Source organism: Antechinus flavipes, chromosome 1, assembly GCF_016432865.1.
Source record: "Antechinus flavipes isolate AdamAnt ecotype Samford, QLD, Australia chromosome 1, AdamAnt_v2, whole genome shotgun sequence".
Classification (NCBI taxonomy): domain Eukaryota; kingdom Metazoa; phylum Chordata; class Mammalia; order Dasyuromorphia; family Dasyuridae; genus Antechinus; species Antechinus flavipes.
The window spans coordinates 470,899,037-470,921,408 of NC_067398.1; the positions used below are offsets into that span (position 1 = coordinate 470,899,037).

The window sequence follows — 22,372 nt, forward strand, 5'->3', positions numbered from 1 at the left end:
TCAGAGAGTATACACATTTTGGTACCTTTCTGGGTATAGTTCTAAATTGCTTTCTACAATGTTTGGACCAATTCATAGCTGCACTAACACTGCACTAGTGTACTATTTCTTAAACTTTCCTACTTGTGACCCCTTTTCACCTGAGAAATTTTTATGTGACTTTGGGTATATGAAATAGCTATACAAACCAAACATTAATAATAACAAATCATAATTTTGCAATCTCCATATTCAGTTATGAGATCCCAGATGAGGTTGCAACCTACAGTTTAAGAAGCTCTGCACTAATGTATCTATTTTTCCAGAGCTCCTCCATAATTTTTCATCTTCCCCATCTTTCCCAGAATAAAGGTAGAACACTGAAATTACTTGCATATGCATTTCTCTTATTACTAGTTATTTAGAACAGAGATACCTGTTGCACAGATTTTTCCTTTAGTTTTTTCTTTCCAATTTTTGCTACATTAGATTTATGCAAAAAAATTTATATTGCCAAAAATTTCCATTTTGTTTTTCTCTATTTTCTTTATTGTTTAGTTATGAACTCTTTCCTGATCATATAATTGAAAATTAATTTCTTCCTTGATTTTTAAATTTGTCTATGATGTGACTTTTATATCTAAATCACATCTATTTGAAGTGACTCTGATAAAGTTTCATTCTTACCATATATAAGGAATTGATTCAAATTTATAATACCAAGAGACATTCCCCAATAGATAATTAACAACATGAACAGGTAGTTTTTTTTCTTTTTTCTTTTTTTTTTTTAACACTTATTTTTCATTCAAAACATCCTCCCTCCCCCTATTCTTGTCCCACCTAATGAGAAGAAATATTATACCTATTATATATATGAAGTAATGAAAAACATATTTCTGTATTAGTCATGTTCCGGGGGAAAAAACTAAGAAAAATAAATATAGGAAAAATATGCTTCAATCTTCAATCTTAATCTATTAGTTCCCTCAGGAGGATAGCATTTTTTCATCACAAGTCCAGAGATATAAGTGAATCACTGCATTGCTCACTTACTAAGTCTTTCAGTTGATAATCTTTACAATATTGGTCTTACTGTCTACACTGTTCTCCTGGTTCTCCTCACTTTACTTAGAATCAATTCACATGTCTAACCAGATTTTTCTGAAAGCATTTTTTTCATTATTTTTTGCAACAGAATTCCATAACACTTATATACCATGATTTATTTAGCCTTCTCTCAATTGATGGACATCCCCTCAGTTTTCAAGTTACCACAAAACCATGTGCTATAAATTTTTTATGACTCCTTTTCTTTTTTCTTTGATTTTCTTGACACAATTGTCTGCAGAATAATTGGACCAATTCATTGTTTCATCAATAATGCTTTAGGCTATCTATTTTCCCAAATCTCTTCCAACATTTATTTTGCTTTCTGATGAATCTAACATAGTACTTGGGTTGTTTTAATTTTCGTTTTTCTAATTACAAATGATTTAGAACATTTTTTTCATGATTATTGATACCTTTTTTTCTCTGAAAACTGCCTGTTCATATTCTGTGATCATTTATCAATTGGGAAATGGCTCTTATTTGTATAAATTTGGTTCAGTTATCAGAGACCTTGATATAAATTTCTCTTCCCTGATCTGTCTCAACTTTCTTGCTCTTCATCTAATTTTGGCTTAGTTTTGTTTCTGCAAAAACTTTCAAATTTTATGTAATCAAAATGATCTTTTTTACCTTCTATGGATCTATTTCATTTGGCCATGAACACTTCTATTTATAAATCTGACAGGTGATTTTTCCCATGATTCCCAAATTTGCTTATATTACCCTTTGTGTCTAAATTTGATGCTCATCTTGAGCTAATCTTAGTATAAAGTGCGAGATATTGCTCTATACCTAGTTTGTCAGATTAGTTTCCAGTTTTCCAAGCCATTTTTGTCAAATAGTTCTTGATCCCCCAAACTGGAATTTTGGGGTTTATCAAACACCAGATTATTATACCCATTTGTTTCTGGATATTGGGTACCAAATCTATTCCATTGATCAATCACTTTCTTATTTGGTGCCAAATTGTTTTAATGATTACTGCTTTGAAATATAGCTTGAAATCTGATAGTGCTAGGCCTTCACGGTTTTTTCCCATTGATTCCCTCAAAAATCTTGATCTTTTGTTCTAGATGCACTATATTTTTTCCAATTTAATAAGTAATTCTTTTGTAGTTGGATTAGTATAGCACCAAGTAAATTAATTTAGGTATTGTCATTTTTGTTATATTATTTTGACTTGGTTTATTTAAATCTGATTATGTATTAAGTTTTTAAAAATATATTTTGAATGGGTAGTTTACAGAAGAAATATAAAATCATATAAAATGCTTAAAGTTTTTAAAAATAGAGAAGTATTAGCATACAGTGTGAGGTTCTGCAAAATAGCTATGTTTTCCTAGCAGTTTTTTAAAATGATGAGTCTTTCATCTAGTAACTGAAGACTTTAGGAGCCATCAAACATAATACTGTTTGTCTTTATATATTGTATTACCAAGATATTCCTCTGATTGACTTCTTTAAAAAAGTATCAAATTATTTTTAATAATTATTGCAATAACATGGTATCCTTTCTTCCTATTTCCTTTATTATCCTTGAACTTCTGACCTCACTTTGTTCTTCCATCTGAATAGTTATCAAACTATTTAAGAAAATAAACTCATGGACTTCAGATGGTGAACTCTTTTCTAGATCTATAAAAAAAGATGAATTTGACATTGATTTTAAAATTTTTTTGTGGGCAATATTGCCAGAAACCAACAGATGTAAAGGGTGGGATGAGGATGTAGGCATGATGTACAAATACACCATCAAATTAATGAGCTATGCAGATGCTGTTGTGTGGTGTCACATTTCTGCCTGAACTTAGTGCCCTCATGACTGCTACCTGTTACTTGGACCAGACTCCCTGGTTCTTCCGTTGTTATTCCTATTTGCTTGTTTGGCTTGTTTGCTACTTATCTAATCTGGACCTGACTAATTTCTTGCTCTCTGTTGCTGTCTGCTTTCTTGGCTTTGGTCCTGTATTTCTTTTTGGCACTTAAATTTTTCTAGATATCCTTGATTCAAATTGAGGGACATAAAGGCAGGCTATTAAATCATTCCCTCTGACATTAAAGAATAAGATGTTATTTTAAATTATAATTCTATAAATTTTGAGAATAAGGGCTTCTATAATTTTATATGTTGTAATTATTTCTCAATTATAAAATATTTAGATAACTGAGACGAGAGAGGGAAAATCCTTATTTCACTTAGATTTCTGGATTTTTAGAAAATTGGGTGGACCCCGTATATAGAATTTCTGGAAAAGAATCACACAATTAGAAAATATGAATGAGGTTGTATTTTGCACTGGAGGGTGCATTTCCCACTGAATTACCCACTTCAAGAAGATCACACATCTATTGAAAATATATTTAAATCCTTCAGATATCCCTCCTTCTCTCCCAGTAATTGTTTGAATTATCCATTTAGTTTTTAGTTAAGCCTAGGATGTGATTATTAAAATGAATTTAGCTGATGACAAGAGATTTATGGCACAGATTAAATATTTTTTTACAGCTCTATTCATTTTTAAATTATTTTTTTCTTTATTTTTAAAAAACACATTTCTTTATAAATCATATTGAGAAAGAAAAATCAGAACAAAAGTGAAAAACCAGAAAAGAAAAAAAAAAACAGGAAAAAAGGGAAAAAAAAATAAACATGGCATGTGTTGATTTACAGTCAGTCCCCATAATACTCTGTTTTGCAGATAGTATTTTCCATCCAAAGTTTATTGGGATCACGGAACTGAGAAGGATCAAATCTTATAGATGACCATTGAACTAACAGATTAAATAACTTGCAGGTTCAAAACAGAATAAGCAAACTAAAAAGGGACATCTGCTATCAATTCTTTGAAGGATATAAATGTTAATACCAACTTTATTCCTTTGAAGTCCCATTTGTATATCTATATATATTACTGATATATTTGCAGTGATATTTTCACTGGCTGTACTCCATGCATGGAAATCTATCCCTCCTCATCACCACACTTCTTGGTTTCCCTGGTGGAAGGAAGAGAATACCAACTAGAAAGAGGACAATCAAATTAGGATTCTCATTGGAGGGGGGTGCTTGATCTGAACTTTGAATGAAGTTAGAATCATATGAAGTAGAGATAAAAGTGCATTCCAGGAGGGACGGACAACAGGTATAAAGGCAAGGTAGTTGGGAGGGTCATACATGGATGAAGAAGCAAGCATGCCAGATGGTTTGGAGTGTAAAGTGCATTTAGGAGAGTAATGTGCTATTAGCCCGGAAGGATAAGCAGGAACTAGGGTATAAAAGCTTTAAAAGCGAAGAGAAATTTGTTTTTTTTTAGCAAGGGAGTAACAGGATACAAAAAAAGTTTAAACTTGAAATATTTAATCAGGGGTCATGGTAGCTATTATCATATTAGAAGAGGGATTCATTTTGCTGTGTTTGATCCTAAAGGGTTCAAGCAAAAGCAATGGGTTAGAGGTTTCTGAAAGGCAGATCCAGGCTTAAGTGTATGGGCAAAAGTTCCATAACAGAAATACCAAAATGTTGAAAGGGCTGTGATTCATCAACCAGAATAGTACTTTAACTGGAAGTCTTTAAACAAATGCTGGTTGACTTTTTGTTGGGGATGCAAAAGAGATTGTTAAAAAAGATTAAAACAAGTTTTTTTTTTTTTTTTAACTCTGATCTTTGAAATCTCCTCTTTTGTAGAATAGTCTGAAGAAAGAGGAAATCATTTATGCCCCTTTAGTCAAAGGATTCTACTTTTTTATAGTTTGTGATTTAATCAAATACTTTTAAGATGACAAAAAAAGTGGGTAGCAAAACCTATGTACACTATCCCTTGAGGGACTACTTTCTTTTACTGAAATGAGGTCCCCAAAAGACACCTAGTTATCGTGTAGCGTAGCTCCTGGGGAGAACAAAGCAATAACCCCAAGGCCTAGGGAATGCTTCACAAACAATGTTTCACAAACAATGCTAGCTGTCAGATAACAATCTTGGTCGGTAATAACTAAGTTTCTGAGACTAAGTCATAGTAACGGCTTAATAATGGGGTGCAATTCACCTCTAAGCCCTAGAATTCAATACTCCTCAATTCTATCTTTAAGCCATAAAATTAGCATATCACTAACTTAAAGCAACTGCATTTTTGGCTTATCTTTTTCCTATAAATTTATCTTCTTGTTCCTGGTTCTTTGCTAAATTCTTTTGAAACCTAGCCCGCTGTAATCGGGCCTTACAATTATAATAAACTTTACCCTTTGAACTGGAGTTGGGTCCAAGCCTGCAAATTCTTTTCAGACATTTCACCTCGGACAACAGTGATCTGGAGCCCCAAACTTTTGGGGTCTCTTTTGAACTCCCATAATAACATTCTAGGGGTAATCCTAAGGGTCGGGGTTTCTACTAGTCATTCAAAAGCCTATGCTACCTCTTAATTATTAACAACCCTTTTTAGGAAAAAAAAGGCATTTGAAACTCGAGAAGGGGGGTGGGAGGAGTAAATAACTTAGCAAGGTAGTTTATTGGATCTTATAACCTGATGAATACTGACTGAAGGGATCCAGTCAGAGGATAAGGGAGGGGGGATATGATCTCACGTCTTCTCTAGCTTCTCCCCTCCCCCCCAACACACACACACACACACACACACACACACACACACACACACACACACACACACACCAGCAACAGCACTGTAGGCAAACTCTGGGGGAAAAAACACAAAATGGAACCTCGATGACCCTTGCACATATAAGTTCATCTACACCCTTTCGGGCTTGCCCGACTTTGGCACATCCTCTACCCGAAGACAGAGAGAGGGTCACACTGCAGTTCCTAAGTCTCTTCGAGATGTAGATTCGTATTATAAGGTATGGGAGGGGAGTTTCGGGATTTCGGGGCGTTGCCTGGTGTCTCGAATTTTCGCCCGCCCGTTGAAAGCGGTTCTCCACCATCTTCGGCCCATTAAGCTCATCAGACCCGCGCCAAGAGCCTAAGCACACGGCCCGCATCTGACTCTCCACAATCTCCATCCGACACAGGACCGCAGAGTGTCACGCCAACCGCTCCCCCACTTCCCCGCCCCCCGCGTCAGGGCGTACAGAAGATTGAACACCGCCCTCCCTGCGCTAGGCCCTAGAACCCTCCCGGCTTCCGCAGTCCGGGCTTGTCACGTGCCGGATCGTCACATGACCCGCGCTCTGTCAGTTCGAGACGGCAACAACCGGTTTTCCTTTGCTTAGTCCGTGGCTCCTGCTTGTTCTGGGTTAGCACTCTCTGCCTCTCTTCCACTCCTCCCACGCTCCCAGACCTCTGCTGACCACGAGTCCTGGACCGGGTAAGAGACACAGACGCGGGTGCGGGCTCAGAGCGGAGGCTGGGCAGGGTGGGGGTGGAGGAGAAGGCGCTCCGGGCCCGCCTCCGCACCATGAGTCTCAGTCACTCTTTAGTCCAGTGGGATGACCTTATCTGGGGATTTAAGGCTTCGGTTTGCACAAATCGTCCCCTTTCTCAGAAGCGGATTTAGGTAAAGGTGAGGGAAAGGGAGGCTACGGGCCAGCTGACTAGCCTTTCCAGACTTGCTTTGCTTCCTCTCCCATCTCCCGCAATCGCCTCTCCTGCAGTTATCCTGCTGGCCTTCCTTTAAGATTGGACATGTGGAGGCCTTGTTTCAAGGCCAGGGGAGGAAGGCACTCTCTCATTTCGAGGCACTGGAAGGGCCCTCAGCGTCTGGGAGGTGGCCGTTTCCCAAAGCTGCGACATAGTCACCTCTTTCTCTCTCTCGCTCCCCCTTCCTCCTCTTGTCCCCCTTTCTATTTAGGCCTTAGAACGAGGGGACTGGCTTGGTTTAGGGTTTAGGTTAATAAGGGCTCCTCTGATAAAGATTATTTCTAGTAGCCAGGTAATTATCCTTGTCTTTATCACAATTGGAAGAACTGGTTGGGCCTGGGCCAGGTGATTGCAGAGATCACCTGCTTCTCTCTGGTGTGGCCTGTCCCATACCTGTACAACCATTTGTTTAGATAACAAACTCTCAAATGACAAGATTAGCTCTAAAAAATGGAGGTCTTTGCTTTTGTAGAATAAAAAATGACATGTTGATTTTACCTTTTTTGTGGATTTTTAACATGTATACATGAAGAGAAAGTCACTTATTATATTAGGACTTTAGAAGTCCTTGACCACAATTAGACTTTCAGTATTGTTTACACTTAAAACACTTTAAGGAGTCTTGCAGGAGAACTGATATATTTGTGAAATGAAAAACAAATTCATTCCTACTTGGAGAAATAACTTTCCTACTCTCTCAAAATTTTAACTGTCAATCTTTAGATTAGAAATATTACCCTTTATGACCAAAATGGATCCAAGGTGCTGTGCATAATACTGTCCCAACAAATATTGTTGCCAAAGTTGCAGAAGTTTGGACCAATAAAGTATTTTTTTTTGCTGTCATTCTTTTATTAATAAAATGATGATATGTTTGGCTTTACTTACACATTAGAGGTTCTTCACATTTACACTCTCCCAGGAGAACATAGAAGTTAATACTACTTGCATAAGTTGGAAGCTTTTTTTCATATTTTGTAACTTACTAAACAATGTGTTATTTTAAATGATCTCTAATGTGATGTTACCCTTACATTAATGAACATTTTTTCGAAGAGAATTCTTTTCTGGAAAAATAAAAGTATAAGTTTAAATGTCCCCCCTTCCCCTACAATCCAAAGTAAGACTCCTGGAATTTTAGAGCAGGAAGGTATGGAGTTATTCCCCTTTGCTCCTTCTCTCACTCCCAAATTACAATTACATTACATCTAGACCCCAAAAAGAAAGATTTATGTTAAATGATTAAAATGAAGGAAGAATAATGTAACTTTTGGGGGTATGTGTGTCTTTTTTTTCTTTGCATATGACTTAATCATTATTGAAGATCAAATTCATTAGCTATTGAAGATCTGTTGAAAAAATTCAAGACTACAAATTTAGATGACCAAAATGGACATCCGAGGTGCTGTGGATAATGCTGTCCCAACAAACATCATTGCTGCCAAGGCTGCTGAAGTTCGGGCCAATAAAGTCAACTGGCAATCCTATCTTCAGTAAGTATAGATTTATAGTGAATCATGGGTAGTCAGCTGCTTCCCATTCAGTCGAATAAGCTTTTTTTTCCCCTTGGTCATGTTGCTGTGATAGATCCTGGAAAAACCATGATGTGAGTAGGTGGAAAAACTTCCTACTTAAAATAAGTGGTTATCTTGTATATTAAAATTTAATGTCCTTGGCTTTTCATTGCTTTTCATTCATCTGGATATGGTCCTCTTTTTTTTTTTTTTTGAGACCTGATTTTATCATCAAAGGTATAAATTGATTGGATATTCATGATAAAATGGATTCCTCTTTTATTCAGATATGTTAATTTGATTTGTAAATATAAATGTGTATCTGTACATTGTGAATAATGAAACTTAGAAATCTTTGGCAACAAATTTTAACTGATCTGTACATTGTGAATGATGAAACTTAGAAATCTCTGGCTACAAATTTTAACTGTTTTATAAGTAGGAGAACTTGAGTTACAAAGAATTCTTTAAACCGTTCCTTGTTTGTTTTTGTGTGCTACTATAATTTCTAGGCAGTAAAATGTTGGGATCTGGTTGTGTTGATTTTCTAGTTTGGAGTCAGTTTAAGCTAGAGTGGGCAGAGTCTGTTTATGATGGTACCTTTGGATCTGCTTACACTTTAAACAGTGTAATTGTTATTCATTATTAAATACAAACTATTAGGATTTGATATATAATGGTGGTCCCGGAAAAAATTTTTTTTAAGTTTGGTGAACATTTTATAATGCTCCATTTCCTTTTATAAAGTTATTTTTAAAAATAATGTTCCATTTCCTTTTTCTATTATCCTATACACCTACATATTCTTTTCTCCTGTATGGCTTCATTGTATTTCATATGTTCTCTATGAAAGCCTTTTTTAATTGCTATGGGGAATATAAAAGAAAATAGATTCCTGTTCTTGAGCAACTTGTGATATAATTGGAGAGTAAGACATGCAAGTGACAATACTAGTTCCATTTTCATGACTATTTGCTGAATCCATCTCTTTGCCCCACTGACATTGTAAACCTAGTTGATTAATCATCCTTAATTTTGCTCTTCCTTTTGATTTTCCTTATTTCTGTCAATGGAACCTTTTTCTTGGTCATTGACTTTCAGAACAATGCAGTTTCTTTTCTCATATCCAGTATACTCACTGTATTTCGGATTCTTATTACTTTTCTTCCGGACTATTGCAATAGCCTCTTAACTAACCTTCATTCAATCTCTTCCCTCAACAATCCCCTGTGCAAACTTTTATTAGAACTTAAATTTGCCTCTTTTCAACTCCTACTTACCTGTTACTCTTAGGTCTCTATTCTGGGGCCAAAAAATAAATCTAATGCCTTTTTTATGTGACAGCCCTATAAACATTTGAAAACAGCGCCCTAACCCTTTCACAAAGCCTTTTTTTCTCCAGACTAAAATCTTAACCAGATTTCATATGCTGTGAACTTTGTGCATTTTATTTATTAAGTCACTTTTCTTTGGATTCATTGTGTTATGAAGAACTGAGAACAGTTCTTAAAATGTGATCTGTTCAGGATAGATTGTAACATAATTGTTGTTCAGTTATGTCCAGCTCTTTGTTACTCTATGCACCATGCTGTCCATAGGGTATTCTTGGCAAATATCCTGTACTGATTTGTCATTTCCTTCCCCCTTGAATTAGGGTAAATATAAACTGAGTGCTTTGATTAGAATCATAGTAGCTGAATTTTAACTTGGATCTTCTTGACTCCAAGCCCAGTGCTCTATCCATTGAGCCATAAAGCTGTTACATTCTAAGAGATTGTTGATGATTAGTTGTACCCGACTCTTTGTGATCCCTTTTGGGATTTTCTTAATAAAGATCTTGAAGTGCTTTGCCATTTCCTTCTCCAGCTTTCCAGATGCGGAAACTGAGGCAAACAGGGTTAAATGAGTTGCTTAGGGTCAGCCAATTAATAAGTCTCTGAGGCCAGATTCGAATTCTTGAAGATGAATTGTCCTGACTTCAAGCCCTGTGCTCTCTGTACCGTGAAACTTAATCTTATTATCCCTTGATGATAAAATTATGAAAACTTATGTACATATATATAAGTCCATATTATAATTTTTTCTTTTGTTATTTACTTCTCTTAGGGTGAGTAGTATTATCTTTCATATGTCCAAGTCTCTTTATGTTTTTTTTAAAATCAGCCACCTCATCATTTCCTTAACCAGAAGCAATAATTCTAACCTAATCATGTTCTATGAGAAATTGTCTGTGAAAAATTTCCCCATTTTTCTGTTAACTCTATTCTGTTTTCCCTCTTTTTTAGTTTTTTATTATGAAATTAACAATAACTAGTAAATACAAACATTTAAACATACAGAAAGAAAAGTGTATGAGTCTGTGTATGAGTCAGTTACATATTAGGTAAGTTTTTATATACCAAATTTAATAACATAGTGTCCAAATTGCTTTCTTTGTAACTCCTGTACTTCAAACAACTTTCTTCTATAAATTATTATGATGTATTGAGGAACTTTTCATTTTGCATTTCTTTTACTAACTCATTTCTTTCATCTTCTACCTCCCCTAGTAAAAAGCGCCTTATGCAACAAATTGCAATTAAGGGAAAAAAAAAAATCAGCATATATGTGGAATTAGATGATTTCTCTTTAAAAACAGATAGATGATTCAATGGCTAGAGAGCTGTATTTGGAGTTGGGAAAACTAGAACTCAAAATCCTATTTCTTGAACATTTGCCAATTGTATTATCATGTTTAAATAACTTCAGCTCTCTGTGCCTCAGGTCTCTCTCTCTTTTTTTTTTTTGATAACAATAGCTTTTTATTTTGCAAAATACATGCAAAGATACTTTTCAACATTCACCCTTGCAAAACTTTGTGTTCCAAATTTTTCTCTCTCACTTCCTACCTCTCTCCTCTCCTCGATTGCAAGTAATCCAATATAGATTAAACATGTGCAGTTCTTCTAAACATATTTCCATATTTATCATTCTGCACAAGAAAAATCAAATGAAAATAGGGAAAAAATGAGAAAGAAAAACACAAGCAAGAAAACAACAAAAAAGGTGAAAATACTATATTGTGACCTACATTCAATCCTGATAGACCTTTCTGGATGCAGATGACTGGCTCCATCACAAATCTATTGGAATTAGCCTGAATCAACTCAGTGTTGAAAAGAACTATCATAGTTGATCATCACATAATCCTGTTGTTGTTGTGTACAGTGCTTTCTTAGTTCTACTCACTTTACTTATCATCAGTTAATATAAATTTCTTCAGACCTTGCTGAAATCAGCCTGCTGATTGTTTCTTATAGAGCAATAATATTCCATTACATTCATGAAACATAAATTATTCAGCCATTCCCTGCAATCCTTCCACATTTGACTTTGTAGATTTTATTTACATCAGAAAATTTTAATTTAAAATGATTAAAATTATCCATTTTACATTCAACAGTGCTCTTCCCTTATAATATGGTTTACGGTCTACATCCTTTATTTACATCTTTTTTCCTCTTGTTTCTTTGAAGTTCCTGATTTTAAATCTGTTTTAGCTTTAACTTTTATCTGAAATCATGCTTAATACCCCTGCTTTTAAAAAAATATGTACGTATAATATATTCTAGTTTATTTTATGCTTATGTGTATCTTCTTATAGCATTTTCTGAAAGCAACATAATGGTTTTTTTTTTTTTTTTTTTTTTTTGCTTTCTATAAATTAGAGCATGTCTCTTAAGTAGATTTTTAAAAATTTGTTCTTTTTCAATTTTTCTTTATTATAGCCTTTTATTTACAAGATATATGCATGGGTAATTTTTCCAGCATTGACAATTGCAAAACTTTTTGTTCCAACTTTTCCCCTCCTTCCCCCCACCCCTTCCCCTAGATGGCAGGTTGATCAATACATGTTAAATATGTTAGAGTATAAGTTAAATACAATATATGTATACATGTGTCCATACAGTTATTTTGCTATACAAAAAGAATCGGACTTTGAAATAGTATACAATTAGCCTGTGAAGGAAATAAAAAATGCAGGTGGACAAAAATAGAGGTATTTGGGAATTCTATGTAGTGGTTCATAGTCATCTCCCAGAGTTCTTTCACTGAGTGTAGCTGGTTCAATTCATACTGCTCTATTGGAATTGATTTGGTTCATCTCATTATTGAAGGAGGACCATGTCCATCAGAATTGATCATCATATAGAATCATTAGATTGGCCCTGCTCATTTCACTCAGCATCAGTTCATGTAAGTCTCTCCAGGCCTGAAAGTAACATATTGTTGAATTAAATTTTTTGTTCTGTTATCAGTTCTTATTTAAGGGTAAATTTATTCCTTTCACATCCAAAGTTATAATTACAAGCTATATTTTTCCTGTTATCTTATTTTTCCTCATCATCCTTCTTACCCTATATATTCTATCCCTCTTCAAGAATCTGATTTACTTCTAACTTTGCCCTCCTGTTCAGTTTACACATCCCTGTAAGAGTCCCTTCTTTATCCTCTTACCATCCTAATTCTTGTTTTTCACACTCTTCAAAATTCTTGCCCTTATCTTACCTCCTGCTTTCTTATTTCTATAAATTTAGATTTTTATGCCATTCTAGCTATATATTGTTCCCTCTTTAATTCATTTCCCATGAGAATAAATTCTAGCACTATCAGCTTTCTCTGTAAATATTCTTCATTTCATGACTTTGTTTTGCATCTGTTCCTTAGTTATATTGAGAATTTATTACCCTAAAACAATCAAAGCTCCAGGGATCATATCTCATCCATCATTGTATCTTTCCCAGTGTTATGCATACAGTCAGTGCTCAATAATTGCTTGATGGATGAAAGAATAAATTGAATAATTATTGAATAATAATAATATCTTATCTGACACTTGTAATTTTAAAAGTGCTTTCACTCTGATATTTGTATCCAGTTAGATGATATCTCTATTTTACAAATAGGGCTCAAAGAGATATCTCTATTTTACAGATAGGGCTTAAAAGGCTTAAATATGTTGACTATCATTACACAGGTAGTAAATATCATGGGAGTATTTGTAATTTGATGTCTTCTGATCCATCCAAGTCCAATATTCTTCACTGTGCATGTGAAGCTTTGGAAAACTCCCTTTGGGCATTGGTTTCTTATCTCTAAATTAGGATATTAATTGTGTTGCTCACAAATTTGGAAAGAGAGAAAGGATAAATAAATACAAGATGTAATTTATAGGGAGGACTTTGAAGAGAAGATTCAACTTCAGATGGGCTTTGAAGAATGGCAGTATGTAGTTACAGATAATGGCAAGGGGGAGGAGGGCAGAATATGTATACTAGTAATATCTGATTTTTTTTATCCATATGTCTTTTCCCTGATTCCATTCAAATAGCCTTAGTATTTATTGGGTTGGGGAGAAGAGAGAAATATTGAAAACTGTCAGGGTGTTTAACTATGGGTCAGTGAACAAGTAGTTTAAGACTTAGATTGTGTTATGTGTTTTTTTGTTAGTAACTTTTATTTAGGCTATTTAAGACTTTTTATTTTGTTTAATGAGTATTTTTTATGAGTACAATTTCTGTTAGTACAGTATTCTGAATAGATTGGGGGAAATAAATGGATATGAACATTAAGGTCATACTTATAATTAATTTTTTGTATAAATGATGTTTTTGAATTAATTTTTTATGTTAATAAAAAACAAGGAAGTTTCAAAACACATCTTATTCCCCTTCTTACATATATATGTAGTGTTAGTAGACTCTTTCTTATTTATGGAAAGGACTATAAAATTACTATAGGGAATGTGTTATGACCTGTTTCTACTCTCTTCTCTCTGTCTTTAGAATCTGCAGCACAGAGTAGAAGTATTCATTTTCTTTTCTTGAAATTAATTTGCAGTTATTTATATGTTCTGTCTTTTAGAATGTTGAGGGCAGAGACTATTTTACTTTTGGCTTTATATCCTTAGTGGCAGACAGCAAGATTTTTTTTGGTAGATAATACTAGTTTGATGCTTCCCCAGGCATCTAGTTCTTTAAACTTTTCTTTATCTCCTCCTCCTCCTCCTCCTTTCTCTTCTTTCTTCTCCTTTCTTCTTCATTTCTTCAGGATTACACAGGTAGTGTCTGAAGCCAAATTTGAACTCGGGTCCTGAACCTACAGTGTAGCATCCTATCCATAGTAGGTACTATTAAATGTTAAATGGAATTGACTTTCTTAGTGAATATTAGGGAAACCAGTTTTACTCAGTTTTACATTCTATGTGGCTACTATGTAGTCATAGGAATCAGCTTATTTTGTTATCTTGTTTGGTTGTTTTTTGGGATTTTCTTGACAAAGATAATGGAATGGTTTGCCATTTCCTTTTCTAGCTCATTTTATGGAGGAGAAAACTGAGACAAACAGAGTTAAGTGACTTGCCTAGGACTACCCAACTAGTAAGTGTTTGAGGCCAGATATAAACTCCCAAAGATAAATCTTCCTGATTCCAAGCCCAAGAGCTTTATCCACTGTACCACATAGATGCTGTATTAACCTGCTTAGCTCCTTTTAAAATGTTACTTTTTCACAGATTTTTATAATTATTAGAACATCCTATTACTATTTCATTACTTAAAAGGTCTATTCTTACTATACATATTAGTATACTATACTTTATATATATGCTGTACATACTATAACATACATATTACAACTTTTGTAATAGTATTGGTTCATTCCCAACTTGAGTTCCTTGGGAATCTTGCCCCCTAGTAGGTTTCCACATTGGAGGCCAGTAATGTCATACAATAACTGAAAAGGAAATAAAAAATCTATTTAAATCTAACTAATTCTAACCAAATGGAGCCCATTTGTTGTTAAGGTAGTCCCTGAACAGTTAATATTGTTTTGAGTAGAATTTGTATCCCAATTTCTAGCTCCCTCTTCAAATTTAACAAGCAGCAAGCAACATTTTGTAGCAGTTTTGGTCAGATTAGTAATCATTTTCAAAGCAGAGGGAAGAGAAGAAGAGAGGGACCAAAGAGAGAAAAGGAGGTTTTTGGCATGTTTGCCCCTGCAGCTGATAGGATATGTTACCAGGTAGGAATGAAATTTCTCTTCCAGGGTAGGAAAGGGGAATGACTATATAGATAAAAAATTGTTATGATTTGTTAAGACAGAAACCTGTTTGATTCAAGGCAGCAGGGGAGAGATAGTCTTGTCTAAGGACACCAGATGGGTTTTACAACAGAAAATAAAATCATGTGTTGTTACACAGTGACCTTTTCTCTGTTAGTTGTTTGTCATCTTGAATTGGTGTGGCCCTCACAGTTAGTTGCCAAACCTTTAACCTCATGGTGATGACTTAAGCTAGACTAGTAGAAAGCAGATGTGCTTTTTCATTGTACCCTGGCTGAAACCTTGCTGATTTGGGATAGAACCTAGTGGGATGTGACCTTGTTGTCTAATTCTTCATGGGATGTGAGCTTGTTGTCTAAGCATTCATGTTTTAAATCCTCCTGGTTTGCTCTAACTGTTCTGGACTTTGTTCACTTTCCTTAGTTACTATCTCATCCTAGCACTTTCCTTAGCCCCTGGGATTTTCTTACTCTAGAATATCCAACTGAATCTTCAGCCTTCTCATTTGGAATGTCCTTCTGTCAGGCTGTTTCTCCTTCCTCTGGGGGCTTCTATTTTGTGGAGGTGTTCAGGCCCTTTAGTTTTCACTCCTCCAGGATCTGGACTTCACTGCTTGCTTTCTATCATTCTAGTCTGCATGTGTGCACTTTAATGTGTGTGTGTGTGTGTGTGTGTGTGTGTGTGTGCGCACATGCATACATACACATACATTTTTTACTCTTTCAGTATGAATTGTTTTCCTTTTTTTCAGGATTAATTTTGGTATAGAGTATATCTTGTTTTAGGAAAACTTGATGTATATACATTGGAATTTTAAAAAAAGATAAATTAGGGAATCATTATACCATATAAAGATTCATAGCATGGTTATTTAAAATAGAGAATACTTTTAATAACTTTTTAGTAGAATGTCTGGAGTTCTCTAAGTATACCATCATATCATCAGCAAAGAGTGATAATTTGGTTTCTTCATTGCCTATTCTTATTCCTTTAATCTCTTTCTCAACTCTTATTGCCAAAGCCAGCATTAGAATACTCTTAATTCTTTTTTTTTTTTTTAAATTTAATTTTTATTTAATAATTACTTTATATTGACACTAGTTTCTGTTCTGATTTTTTTTTTCCCTCCCTCCCTCCACCCCCTCCCCTAGATGGCAAGCAGTCCTTTATATGTTGGATATGTTGCAGTATATCCTAGATACAATATATGTTTGCAGAACCGAACAGTTCTCTTGTTGCACAGGGAGAATTGGATTCAGAAGGTATAAATAACCCGGAAGAAAAACAAAAATGCAGATAGTTCACATTCGTTTCCCAGTGTTTTTCTTTGGGTGTAGCTGCTTTTGTTCGTCATTTATCAATTGAAACTCAGGTCTCTTTGTCAAAGAAATCCACTTCCATCAAAATATGTCCTCATACAATATCGTTGTCGAAGTGTATAATGATCTCCTGGTTCTGCTCATTTCACTTAGCATCAGAATACTCTTAATTCTTTAGAATGACAATCTAGTTCCAAAATTTTGTTTTCTATCACATTTTCTATGAACACATGAATTTTTCATTGTATAAATGAAGTTTATTTTATTATTGTTATTATTTTTGCTGAGGCAATTGGGGTGAAGTGCCCTGTATGCCCAGGGTCATACAGCTAGGAAGTGTTAAGTGTCTGAGGCCAGATTTGAACTCAAGTACTCTTGATTTCAGGTCTGGTGCTCCACCTATTGCACTACCTAGCTGCCCCGAAGTTTATTATATTTTAAGGATAGCATTTTGAATGAAGTTAAAACATAGATTCTGGGGCTCTAATGAGTTCTTGTATTGCAAAAGGAAAATTGCTAAAGAAAGATATACTGAAGTATTTCTTTTTGATTAAAGATTTTTCACCTATACAAATTGCAGGATACCTTGATAATAAGAACATTTATTTGTAAGTTGCTTTAATTTTAAATTCTTCTAATGCTACACACATGAGATGGGATGAGAGGAAATTTGAAATTCCATTTGGGTTTTCTTTTCTTTTTTTTCTTTTCTTTTCTTTTTTTTTTTTTTGGCTGAGGCAATTGGGGCTAAGTGACTTGCCCAGGATCACACAGATAGGCAGTGTTAAGTGTCTGCGGCCAGATTTGAACTCAGGTCCTCCTGTCTTCAGGGTTAGTGCTCTTAACTATTGTGCCACTTAGCTTGCTTCCCTCCACCCCAATTTGGTTTTCAAATGTCATATTTAGGTAACTTTAGGAAGTATCTATCATTTCATTTATTAGGTACTTTCAAAATAAGCAGATTACAAATCTTGGATATTTTAATAGATGGTCTTTGAGAACTGCTCTTGTCCTTATCACTTTATTGACAACTTGATGATGAAGCTTTTCTAACTTAGGTAGGCTGTGGATGAAAAAATTAGTCCATTTCTAACCTTTTACCAAGATTTTTAGCTTATTAGAAACTTTCAGAGCTAGTATGCCCTTGACATAGTCTTCAGAAGAGATCACATTAATGCAGAGATGAAGCTTTAAAATAAGATTTAGTGGAAAAATAATGCAATATTGAAATATTAAGCGCCTTCTTATTCTCTTGTATTTAAAAAAAAATTGCATTAAAAGTTTTTTTAATTGATGAATTCTATTTTGATTTCTCATGAAACCCCCAGTATGCTCAGATTTGAATCTCCCACAGTTTATAAAAACAGAGGAAAGGAATATATTGTGACTTAGTACACACACACACACACACACACACACACACACACACACATATATATACTTATATTTAGATAGTTTTACATTTTGTTAAAAGTGTGAGCAGGCTCAGTTTCCAATTTTCAAAAAATTTGCATTTTATTGCCATTTAAAAATATCTTCATTTACATAATTATATATATTGTTCTTTTGGATCTGATTTGCTCACCCTTTATCACTTCACAATGATCTTCCTATGATTATATTAGTTCTTATGAGCATATATTCACTAGAAGTCTTTTTTTTTTTTAATAAAATTAAGCTTTGTCTTAATTTATTGGCACATAATATGGTAAAAGTTAGTTGAGTGCTTATGCTGCTTTTTTGTTTGTTTCTTTTTGTTTTTTACACTGTGTCTTTTCTCTCATCCAAGCTGAAAGTACAGCAACTATTCATAGTTTAGATTCTTATACTAATTGGCATAATAGCTTTAATCTATTCTATATTTCTGACTGGATTGTTTTATCTCTTCCCAGGCAGTTTCTGCTGCTTGAACTCTGCTTGAGCCCTCTGATCTTGGGGATCATCATACTGAAGAGTGAGAATTATTTACTGGGCCTAATCTTACTCAAATAATCCCCCAACCTTAGCTCTAGCCTTCTCTAGTAGCAGGAATTACAGAATTAGAGGTATGCCCTTACCATGAAGGGTCTGGGTTTTTAAGTTACGTTATATTTTAGTTATTAAATACTTTATAATTTTGTTTTCTACTAAGCTGGAACTTAATTTTGGATTTCTGTGTTTTAATACTGAAATCTTAAAAGATCTATAAATTATAAAAATTTGTTTTTCTCTTTTAGTATCTTATCACTGGTTAGATGTTGATGTGAAATGCTGACCTTTCCATCTAACTCAGGAATGGAGAATCAGCCTCACTCATATGCATAAATAAGGCAGGCGGTGATGATGAAAGTTAGGTAGAACCATCTCCCACTGTTTGAGTTCTATAAAGTGATGAGGTTGACCTGTGAGTTGATGTTTATAAATATCTTAATTATCCTTGGCAGAAAAAAAAAAGATTCTTCACTCTCATCTATATAGCAGTGATCATACATGCATCATAATGATATCACATTTATACCAGTTCTATTTTCTAAGTGATGGTGGAAAAGTCTTTCCTATGACATCAACTTGTTTTTACTTCATCTTGGACATTCTGGGCATCTTTATTTAGTTAGAGCCTCATTTGTTTGTCTTTAACACTTTGCATAAACATTCTGTGCTTGTAAAATAAGGGTTAATTGTTACCAGTATTTTCAAGTTCTTTGATAGTCATACATATCACTATATTTTTGATTAGAATAGGGGTTCTGTCTTTGAGTTAATGCAAATGTGGAACTTTCATTTGTTTTTCTATTGAGTCAAATACTTTTATTGACTTCCTTTTTTTTAAAGACCTGGACATTTTTAATAATATTTATATAGGTCACCTATTTTTTTTTTTTTTTTTGCTGAGACATTTGGGGTCAAGTGACTTGCCAAGGGTCACACAGCTAGGAAGTGTTAAAGTGTCTAAGGCCAGATTTGAAGTCAGGTCCTCCTGACTTCAGGGCTGATGCTCTATCCACTAATCTATCTAGTTGCCCCAGATAACCTAGCTGTTACGTGGTACCAACTAGATGAAAAGTTATAGAGTGATTTCTTTGTTTTATTCATAGAATTATAAACTACGTAGATTTTTGAAGGTGTTATAAATTTAAAGCTAATAACAGAATTCTTTGGGGGGGAGGATACCCATCTTCCCCTTCACATTTTACATATCAGAAAGCTGTGGCCAGGGAGATGGTCACATTTTGGCAATCGAACTAGAAATTAGATTTCTTGACTCTTATAACAATGCTCTGTTATTCATTGATGTTGGTGAAGTAGAATATTTAGATCTTCTTTTTGTTTTGAACTGTGGTTATAGGGAGTTTTGTTAGTATACATAGATGCTATATATATAGTATATATATTTCTCTATATATATATCATATATATATGCTGAAAATTGAACAGAATTTTTTAAAAAAATGATCATAATAAATTGTATGTGTGTGAAGTGTATATTTATATGTTTTTAGCCTAGGTATATTCCATTCAGAAAGATTTCAGCATATTAATATTGGTTACTAAGCTATTTCTAATGTGAAATTTCCAGTTTATTCATCATCATAATGTTTGTCCTAACCAGTTAGCTCATAAGCAGATAAATGATCTGCAATTATATTGTAGGTTCAGGAGAATTCATTTGAAGAGGAGAATTAAATTGCTCCCAGTTATTGTTATGTATTTTTCATCACAAGTGAAAAATAGTTTCAAATAGTCTTAAGAACATGTGTAAAACCCGACCTATGATACTTAATATTTTGGACAAGTCACTTGAAGTCTCTGAACTTCACTTTCCTAATCTGTAATATGTGGGGATAGCTAAGAGGTTTAGTGTATAGTATTGGACTTCTAGTCCAGAAAACCCAAGTTTAGATCATGCCTGACTTATTGATTGTGCAACTACAAATTACTTAACTGCTGTCTCCTTCAGTTTTCTTATCTATTAAATTTAGATAATAATGGCACCTGTCTCATAGGGCTGTTGTGAAGATGAATAGTATTAATATTTATAAAGTACTTAGCAATTATTAAAGGGTTATTTACATTGTCATTGTCCTTATGATAGTTCCTCTGAGGAGATCTTTTCTAGTTCTAGATCACTTTCATGGTAAATATATTCTAAAAGTTGCATAAACTTTAGAAAGGTTTGGACTAGGAATACATACTGTGAGGGAGTCAATGGCATAGAAGGGGAATGAATCCTCCCTTATACCTGGAATGGAACTATTTTTATATTATTTTGGTTGCTCTTAAAGCTAACCCCTTCTCCCCCCTTTTAGAGGGATAAATCAAAATAATCTCTGCCTAAATTGCCTGTCTCATTAAAGATTTTTGTATTGTTATTTGTCCCAGGAAAATATATAGGACATTCAGGTCATAAAGTTTTTAAGTAGGTCTTAAAGTTTTGAATATTTAAACTAAGCATCTCAAAAGAGTTAAAAGTTAGGAGAGGGCTTGCAATAGGATATGATAAGAACGTAACATAATTATGTCATTATGAATGAAAAGAGAGAGGTGGATGTATAAATTTTAGTGTCTTTTGAAGGACATTTAATTAACTAAGCTGGTTAAGAAGAGCAGTAATGAGTTTCATTTTGAACCTGATGAATTTGGAATGTTAGTAAGATATGACTAGAAATGTCTACTAGACATTTGTGGGATTGGATCAAAGAGAAGAGAATATTTGTGTACATGTACACGTACACACATATATCTATATCTGTATAAGAATTATTAGCATTTTACTTTCTGTGTGAGATAGTGTAAAGAAAAGACGAAGGATTTATAACAGAAGTAAGAGGAGGCTATGAAGGAAATATAGGAGTGAAGAATGAGTTTCAGATTATATTATGAAGAAGAATTTCTTCCACACATAGAAAGTAATAGACTTAAGGAACTGGTTGAGATGTAGTTTTCAGGGAAGAACAGGGTTATGTCTTCAGATCAGAGAGAAGAATGAAAATATAGATTTAGTGATAGAAATGAAGGAAGATAAGTACTATATTCTTTTATTGTCTCTATGAAATGGGAAATAAAGTCTAAGAAATTCATATATTAAATATCAGGAAGTTTGCTTTGGGGCAGGATATGGGTCTTTACTATTACTATATTATTTTTGATTCTTTTTAATTAAACATTGTCATTTTTATTTTTTTCCCTCAACTCCATCATGTAACAAAAACAGTGAAGAAAAATCAATCAGGATCATACAATGAATGCAGTATTCTACATCTATACTCCCACCTTTCAGTTGAGAGAAGGAAAATTCATTTTATCAATATCTGTCATATTGTGCAAACATTGATACAGAATTTACATTTAACCAGAGTTAGCTGTCATTTAGTGCTGTTTTCATTTCCACTTTTTAGGATTGGGGGCTTCAGAAGAGAGAAGAGACTTCAGAAGAGACCTCTGATTGGAAGCCAACTTATATTTAATGAAACAAATTATATTTTTACTTTCTAGGGGACAGATGATTTCAGGTGATGACTGTGAATTTATTCAAAGATTTGAGATGAAAAGAAGTCCAGAAGAGAAGCAAGAAATGCTTCAAAATGAAGGCAGTCAGGTATTTTATTTTAAGACTTTTTTCGTAGTTTAAAGTGTGTAGTTTTTGATGTAATTTAGATGTCTGATCCATATGACTCAAAAAAATATAAGTACAGTAGCATCCCTTTATGAATGAACCTTTCTTTTAAGAAAATAATAAAATCTTAGATTTTTTTTTTTTATCATAGCTTTTTATTTAC

The 22,372-nt window shown here is 34.0% G+C and overlaps 1 protein-coding gene across 2 annotated transcripts in view; it reads left to right on the top strand.

Annotated features, from left to right (window-relative positions):
• Positions 1 to 6,264: 6,264 nt before the first annotated feature.
• ATP6V1H (ATPase H+ transporting V1 subunit H) overlaps positions 6,265 to 22,372 on the top strand; it is a 92,286-nt gene continuing 76,178 nt past the window's right edge. The window contains exons 1-3 of one of the 2 annotated variants that reach the window (XM_051970199.1): positions 6,265 to 6,410; positions 8,007 to 8,175; positions 22,089 to 22,191. In XM_051970199.1, the coding sequence (XP_051826159.1) occupies positions 8,063 to 8,175; positions 22,089 to 22,191 (216 nt within the window). In that variant the 5' untranslated portion in view covers positions 6,265 to 6,410; positions 8,007 to 8,062. The remainder of the gene's footprint in view (positions 6,411 to 8,006; positions 8,176 to 22,088; positions 22,192 to 22,372) is intronic. The other variant, XM_051970200.1, reaches the window with a different exon arrangement.